At 42.9% G+C, this 8,508-nt stretch overlaps 2 protein-coding genes across 2 annotated transcripts; both read right to left on the bottom strand.

The window, feature by feature from the left end:
- LOC119725243 (E3 ubiquitin-protein ligase TRIM56-like) lies at window positions 1-2,089 on the bottom strand. Its single transcript, XM_038196588.1, has 2 exons — window positions 322-2,089; window positions 1-267 (listed from the first exon to the last, which is right to left on the bottom strand). The coding sequence occupies exons 1-2, from the start codon at window positions 2,087-2,089 to the stop codon at window positions 128-130; spliced, it is 1,908 nt and encodes a 635-aa protein (XP_038052516.1). The 3' UTR covers window positions 1-127.
- A 3,130-nt stretch (window positions 2,090-5,219) lies between these two features.
- LOC119726010 (E3 ubiquitin-protein ligase TRIM56-like) lies at window positions 5,220-7,091 on the bottom strand. Its single transcript, XM_038197631.1, has one exon. It carries the CDS (start codon window positions 7,089-7,091, stop codon window positions 5,220-5,222), a length of 1,872 nt encoding a protein of 623 aa, XP_038053559.1.
- Window positions 7,092-8,508: the final 1,417 nt, after the last annotated feature.

Below are 8,508 nucleotides of genomic sequence, written 5' to 3'. Positions count from 1 at the left end.
CACAGCAATCACACGAACCGTTCAATAGTTTATGCGTGTGGACTAATCACTGCAAACATCAGGCCAATACGGACCGACGAATGTGTGTGTTGTCACTTAAGATGGGTTGTTGTACAGACTATCTGGCTCACACCTGCCGGAAGATCTTGACGGAGGCCTCATCAGCCACCACGAGGTCTCCTTTTTGAGAGAATGTCAGGCTTTCGGGAGAGTGAAGTCCGCGAGCCACACGCCCAATGAAGACTCCTGCAGGTGAATAATGGTGCACTTCACAGCTATCAAATCCTTCACTGCCGTCTTTGTCTTCACAGTCTTCCCTGCTTTCACTGCTTTCACCTTTTATGACACCAACGTTAACATAGATGTCCCCAGCATCATCGCAGCACACGCCCCAGGGACATACTGGTTCCCCGTCAAGTAAAGTATCGACATTGAACACCTCATCTCCCGTATAGGTAGTGCAAATCAACTTGCTCTCGGAGAAGTTTGTGAAGATCAAGCGTTCCCTAATCCCGATGGCCAAACCATCACCGACCATGTCATTTGGAATGGTTCTAATTAAGGACCCATCCAAATGGTGCAAAGAAATAATTTTTCTCATGGAGTCTGCCACTGCTGTCCGATTCTCCTTGTCCACAGTGATACCAGATAAATAAGTCTTATCGTCTGCATCGTCCGGTGATGTTGCGAACTGTCTAATGACCGATAGACTGGAGTCCAACACCTTTACATAATTTTTATCTGCGACAAGAAGAAGACCACCAGTGGTCACAGCAACAAATCCAGGGTTATTCAACTGCTCCCCACCAACATTTTGTTTATACTCCCCAGTGGAAGTAAAAACCATCAACTTCCATTTCTCCATGTCGGTTACGGCTATGTCACCATTGCTTAGACACGCGACGCCTGCAGCACATAGAAATTTCCCATCTTCTTGCCCCGTCTCACCAAACTCTACTTTCAACTGCCAGTTTTCTTCCTGAAGCACTTCGCCGATGTCTGTATCTGCCACGACATCTTGACATTTGACCCCAATGAATGAGAGATCATGCTGTGCCTGCTCAAATTCGAGTTCATCCTGGAACTCTAAGTTGTGCATCACCTTAGGTTTGAGGTCCAAAAGCTCAAAGTCGTCAGCTTGCTGCATCAAGTCGTTGACAGTCGCTACGATTTGATCGGCCCGCTCCATCTTGTCACGATTGCTTTTCTGGACTTCTTTGAACTTCCTTTCTCGTTCTTCTCCGATTTGAGTTATTTTGTCCCTGAGAAGGCGAGATTTGCTTCTGATCTTTGAGATCTCTTCTTCCTCTTTGGTGGTAACGTCTTTACAAGCCCGGGCGACTTTGATTCTCAACCTGTTCCTTGCATGTGATAGTGAATCGTCGGCGACTTTGAATTCCTCTCTGTTCTGTTCGAACCTTTGCAGAATCTCGCCGACATCCTGACGGTACGATCGAATGGCATCAGCGACTTCTCTGTATTCATGCTCAGCTCCTCGATGATCTAATACAGCACATGCCGCACACGCCAATGTCTTACATGTCTCGCAGTAAAGACATATATCCTGGTTATGGTGTTTGTTACATTTCAAATTACCTTTCTTTTGAGGACCGATCAAGGCTTCAGCGAATTTGTGTTCTTCTTTTCCAATTATCCTATGGTGTCTCATGGATTTCAAGCGCTCGTGGGCTTCAAGGCATTTTGTGCAGATAAGTTTGCAGCAGTCTAAGCACTTTGAAACGGCTTCTAAGCCCTCATCACATTCCTCACACGTTGGAACATCCGTTGGCGCGTCGCCAAGTAACCTCTCCTGTTTGTTAAATTCATCGACGAGGTTACTCAGGAAAAAGCAGTTGGGTAGACCCTGCAATCCGGTGTCTGGCACCGCAGTTACCCGCCTGCAAACTGGGCAAGGAATTTTGTCTGCCTGGGGTTGCTGACTGGTCATGAGCTTGTCTAGACAATTCAGGCAGAAACTGTGCAGACAGTCCAGTATCTTGGGATCGGTGAAACGACAGTAGCAAATCGGGCATTCGAGGTGTCCTTGACTTATCTTACCAAGCACAGATTTGGCTGCAGCTTCCGCCATCTTTCTACAACCAAAAAAGTGGAAAGACTTTCCGGTAACATAGTTGGCCAACTACTTATTATAACAATTCTGATGCACGTTGGTTGAAAAGATATTGTAAATCTGAGAAATTAGCTATTGTCACAAACCTTATACTAAGTTGTGCTGCCGTGATTTTGAATTCAGTGTGGGGAAGGGAAAAGGAGCCATTTGCCTAAGGGTAATATTCTCTGTTCTTATGGTGCACGTCTGCATTTTTGGTTGAATGGGTATTTGGGGCTATTGAAGTCCTTGGGAGGTACGATACGAAGTGTTCTAAGAGAACTGCGTGCATAGCTCCATAGAACAAAACGAGTCAAATGTGTTTGTGTTTCGTGTTCAAAACACAGCCAAACAGCGGCTGTCAGCGTACGCCTACATAATTATTATCCAACTGCTCTCATTATCAAACACCCTATTCACTCTTTGTATTTAAATGTCAATTGTGTGTGTTCACTGATATACTAAACAAATGAAGAATACTTTCTTGTACTTATGAAGTTGAATCCATCTAGCGGTATCTGCAGCTATAGAACACCCTGTTGCATCCTAATGCATACATGGTTAGTCTGCAGTTACCTAAAGTTTGCTTAGTCGCGTCTCCTGTGCTTGTTTCCAAGACAATACTATACAAGCAGCTAGTTGTATGCCCCACAGTTTAGTTTTTCTTTAAACCAAAATGTATTTAAAATGCAATTTGACAACTTCACCAGCAGTCATGTAAGCAATAGCAATTATTTTATGCACTTATAATATGGTTGAAGTTTATACCTACATATTCAACATGTATTAGTCTATATACTGTGACACCCACCTCGTATGCTCTTGTAAAAACAGTAGTTCAAGATCACCACCATTGTAGTTCTCTCGCTTTTAATTTCTTGCAAGGAGTAAACAGAAGAAAACTGTCGCTGTGTGGGGATGGAGACATCCTAAAAATGAGTGTAATGGATTCGTATTCATTGTGTAATTTACTACTCCAATTTCGCAATGTCGAGAAAAACAAGCTATTTTTGTACCACAATGCATATCGAGAGGTCCAAAGTCACAAAGATCATGCGGGATTGTTCGTATCTAGTAGTGCTGTCTCTTTTGCTACCTCTCACCTGGTACGACACGACTAGCAATGATGTCATTCTGACAACAAAAAAATTGCATTTGTGTTTTGGTTAAATGTTTCACTTTTTTTACTCTCGAAGTATTGGATTCATTTTGTGGGTTTCTTTTGCCCAGCCTCGACTTTAAAAAAATCTTTCTAAATATGAATGAATGCAACTGTTGCAAGATTATATTTTGGTGTTAAAGTTCAAAATTTGTTGGGTGTATCACGCCGCGCGGGGACAAAGTCTTCAGATCACTTTGATATTTATCGAACAGTTCTTTGCCAACCAATTCACTTGACTGCAACGCTTGTTGACACAACTGATAATGTAGATTGGGCCCCTATAACGATGGCACTGACCCATGGCTTTATACCCAATTACACATTGAACGCATTGAACGCAAAATCTATTTTGTGAGTTTAATACTATACTTGGATAACACATCCCAGCAATTTCGATGCACGTTGGTTTAATAATGATTAAGAATCCGACAAAATATTATCTAACAGTGGCTTACAAATTTAGTTTTTGGGGGGGGGGGATGGAGGACGCACTTGAGTTTATTTCACTTAGTTGTTGCCTTCACTACACTCTAAAAAAAACTTAGTCAAAATATTGACTGGTTTTCCTAGTTATTGAAAATTGACTAGGAATTTAGTTAAACATGCAAAGTTTCATACTGTGACTAGAAAAAGTAGTTGGGTTCAACTCGAAATTCAGTTATTGGCATAACTATTTTTCCCAAGTCAATGATACTGACTGGAAAAATTTAGTCAGATTGACTGATTTTCAGTTGCACCCAGCTGACCCTGAATGGCTAGTCATATTTAACTGGTTTCTAGTCAAATCTGACTAATGCTTTTTTAGAGTGTAGTACATTCTGTTTCATCGATTAAAGCAAGCGCGGTTCTGGAGCCAATATTTTAGGGGGGCTAGCAGGGGTGCATCCAGAAATTTTAGCAGGGAGGCGTGCTAAAATGTAGACCGTTTTTTTTCTTTCTCCGGACACTTAGGCGTTCGAAAATCAATAGGTGTGGGGGGGGGGATAGAGTTGGGAGGAGGTCGTACCATATTTTCCAATGGGAAACACTGATAAAACCCTACAATCGTGCACACTATATAGAGGAAAGACCGTTCGCAAGTGGCGTCACATTGTTACATTTGCTACTGCCATTTTATCATGGATTTCTTTTGGTGTCCGGGGTCCGCTCATAAGTCCGACGCCTCATAGGTCCAACGCCTCATAAGTCCAAAAATTCGGACTTATGAGTCGTCGGAGGTCCGACGCCTCATAGCTCTGTCGCCTCAAAAGTCCGAAACAACATTTGTCCAATGTCGGACTAATGAGGAGTCGGACCTATGAGGCGTCGGACTTAGGGTACTGCGTTCTCGTACTCTCTGTTTATAGTCCTACAGGTTAGTCACGCATCATTATTCAGTTGTGCTATGATTTATTGCAATTGTTATAAAGTCAGGAGTTATATGCAAGAATGAGTCCTTAACTTTATACAACTCTCTCCTTGCTCAGGTACAGGCCTACTTTAAGGCATGTACGACACTCAAAGTATCAAATATTACGGGACTTTCCTTCACTGTCAATATTACATTTTTTTTCTCTTGGAGTAGTTGACTCGGCCAACATCGATATTATATCTTACGCTTTTAAGCTTGCATTACAAATGCATAAAAAATCTCAATGATTTGGGAATAATTTGGATCCATTTGCTGGTATTTTAAGTTTTTGTTCACAGTTTTGTGAAACACCTTCTTTCTAATCGTGTATTGTGTGTGCGTTATCTTCATCATTTTTATTATTTGAGAGTGTTATAATTTGCATTGAAGAGTGTAGCTTAATAATGTGCATTCTGTGTCAGACGTTTCAAGCCCCGCGGCCCATCACGACTCGGCGAATCATTCAATATTTATTACGCGAGGGATTGATCACTGCGAACATACAGTCAAGACAGACCGATGTCCATGAGTTTTATCAGTTATGACGGGTTCTTGCACTATATCCAGCTCGCACGTACCCACTGAAAGATTTGGACAATGTAGCAACCAGCCATCACAAGGTCTCCGCTTCGCGAGAATGTCATGCCACCGCCATCTGGAAGTTCAACAGTCACCCGCCTAATAAAGACTCCTCCGGGTGAAAATTGGAGCACTTGAAAGATCCCTACACCTCCTTCGAGATCAACGACAACATAAATGTCCCCTGCATCATCGCAGCACACGCCACGAGGTTTTGCTTGTTCCCAGGCAGGTAAAATGTTGACATTGTACACTTCTTTTCCGGTACAGGTAGTGCAAATCAACTTGCTCTCCTTGTAGTTTGTGAAGATGAAGCGGTCCCTAATTCCGATTGCCAAATCGCAATTGACCATGTCATGCGGAATGGTTGAAATCAAGGACCCATCCAGATGGAGGAGAAATATCAGCTTTCTCCCTCTGTCTGCTACGGCTATGCGACTCTTCTTGTCCACAGCGATCCCCTTAAGATCACTTTCTAATATCTTGACATGCTTCTTATCAGTGACCAGAAGTAGGTCATCAGAAGTCGCAGCTACTCCCCAGGGGTCAGTCAACATTTCCCCACCACCACATGTTTTATACTTCCCAGCGGAAGTAAACATCATCAACTGATATCTATAACTGTCTGTTACGACAATGTCACCATTCCGTAGACACGCTACATCTGTTCCACCACAAAATTCTCCATCTCTCCCCCGTCCTTTAATACCAAACTTTTTTTTTAACTCCAACTTTTCTTTTTGTAGTATCTCACCGAGGTCTGTTTGTGCCACGACATCTTCACATTTGACAGCGATGAACGAGAGCTCATGCTTTGCCTGTTGCAATTCGACTTCCTCCTGGAACTCTAAGTTGTGCATCACCTTCGGTTTGAGGTCCAAAAGCTCGAAGTCGTCAGCTTGCTGCATCAAGTCGTTGACTGTCGCTACGATTAGCTCAGCCCGCTCCATCTTGTCACGGTTGCCTTTCTGGATTTCCTCGAACTTCTTACCTCGTTCGTCTCCGATTCGCGTTACTCTGTCTCTGAGTTGACGCGCTTTGTTTCTGATCTTTTCAATTTGTTCTTCTTCGTTGCAGGTTATTTCTGTGCAAGCCTGAGTAACCATACTTCTCAACCGGTTTCTCTCATGCGTCAGTGCATCGTCAGTAACTCTGAATTCCTCTCTGCTCTGTTTGAACTTTTGCAGAATGTTGCTGACATCTTTTCGGTACGATCGTATGGCATCTGCGACTTTGCTGTATTCATGTTCCGCTGTCCGGTGATCCAATGCAACACATTTCGCACACGCCAATGTCTTGCATGTTTCGCAGTAAAAACAGAGTTCTTGGTTAGTGTGCTTTTTACATTGCAGTGTATCTTTCTTCCGAAGTTCCGCAAGAGGTACCTGTGATCTACTTCGATCCAAGTTGACGATCCGATGTTTCTTAGTAGATTTCAGTTTCTGATGGGCATCAAAACATTTCTGACAGATGTCCCCGCTACAGTCTAAGCAGCTTAAGACGGCTTCTAAGCCCTCGTCACATTGCTCACATATACCAGTATCCGCTGGCGCGTCTCCTAGCAACCGCTCCTGCTTGTTGAATTCATCGACGAGGGAACTCAGGAAAAAGCAGTTGGGTAGCCCCTGCAATCCGGTGTCTGCTACCGCAGTTACCCGCCTGCAAACTGGGCAAGTAATCTCGCCTGCCTTGGGTTGCTGACTGCCGATTAGCTCTTCCAGGCAGTTCAGGCAGAAGCTGTGAAGACAGTCCAGCATCTTGGGATCGGTAAAACGACAGCAACAAATCGTGCATTCGAGGTGTCCCCGACTGATCGTACCCAGCACGGATTTGGCTCCAGCTTCCGCCATCTTTCTAGTTCTACAACCAAAAGAGTAAAAAAAAACCACATTACGGTTTCATAGTTGGGCAATGTGTTGTAACAATTCCAAAATGCATCTTTTCCTAGCATCGATCAAGGAAAAAAAAGACATCTTCTGGAGTAAGTCTAGTGCGCGAATGCTCAGAACGAAAATGGGCGTCAATGAGGGCAGCAAACAGAAATACCGGTAGCCTTTTTTGCCGACGTCACGCGACGTCTATCGTGCGCACCACACAAATCAAAGTTCTTGACCTAATGATTGTCTGGTTCCAGACCCGTCACTTTCCGTGGCTGCATGTCCCGTGCAGAGCTGGGCAGGCTGCGCTGGTTAGGCCCTGCAAGCCTAGCGTCGGTCCGGTACACCGAGTGCCAACGTCATCGCTTTTGCCATACAAAAAAAAAAAAAATACGCTCGTCATAAACATCCGTCGCAATTTGGTAACAAGTATGAAGATGCTAAATATATGATAACAAAATATGATTAAATGAAAATATAAAATATAGGGACAAAACTTTTTGAGGACAAAAAGGTCGCTCAACGTAAGATTGTGAAGTTTAAGGATTAGTGCAGGATTAATTTTGTGGAGATTTAGCAATTTTCAAAGGAAAATAGGTATTTTCCTTGTAATTTCCGGTCTGATTTTGTAATCTTTTTGTTTTTCGTGCACAGGTCTTGTCTGCATTAAGGTGATCATGTTTATTAATTTTGAAGCGATTACCGCAAACTTCGCCACAGACATCAACTGAAAATGCGTTTTGGACACTTTTTAACCTGCCGCTAGAGGGCGTTCGAACACTTCATGGCGTCACTGATCATTTTTTTTTTGAAAGATCAACCCACCCACAGGCTCACATCGTTGAAAGCAAGTTCGTATCTTTTTCCATTTTCAAATTATAAGGCACCTCCGGTTTCGACCTGAAGGGAGGGTCATGTGATTTTACACGCGCAAGATAAATTGAAGATCATGTAATATCATGTTGATTCCTGCAAAATTCAAGTTCCGGTCTCTCACCGTTGATTTCATATTGAATTTCAAAGATTAAATTGATTATTTTTTTCAAGTGACGTCACGTGACCCATGTTGACGTCATGATGACGTAATTGCAAAAAAAAAGCACATCTTCAGTGGGTTGTGCATTCATGTATTGACAATTGAAGTTCATATATGTTTTCATTTTGACAAACAGTTCTAGAAATAAATGGCGAGAATAATAATAAGAAGAAGACGAACTAGAGGTTGTAGGAACAATCACATGGTGTTGGGCCATGGATTACTGCAAACTTTGCCACACACATCAACTCAAAATGCATGTTTAAATTCATTTTTGACTTTTTCAACATGCCGCCAGAGGGCGCTCTAACATTTGATGACGTCAACTGTAATATTTGTGTACAGTACTGCCTA

The sequence above is a fragment of the Patiria miniata genome, unplaced genomic scaffold (assembly GCF_015706575.1).
Source record: "Patiria miniata isolate m_02_andy unplaced genomic scaffold, ASM1570657v1 HiC_scaffold_19, whole genome shotgun sequence".
Lineage (NCBI taxonomy): Eukaryota > Metazoa > Echinodermata > Asteroidea > Valvatida > Asterinidae > Patiria > Patiria miniata.
This window is presented reverse-complemented; position numbering and strand designations above follow the sequence as displayed.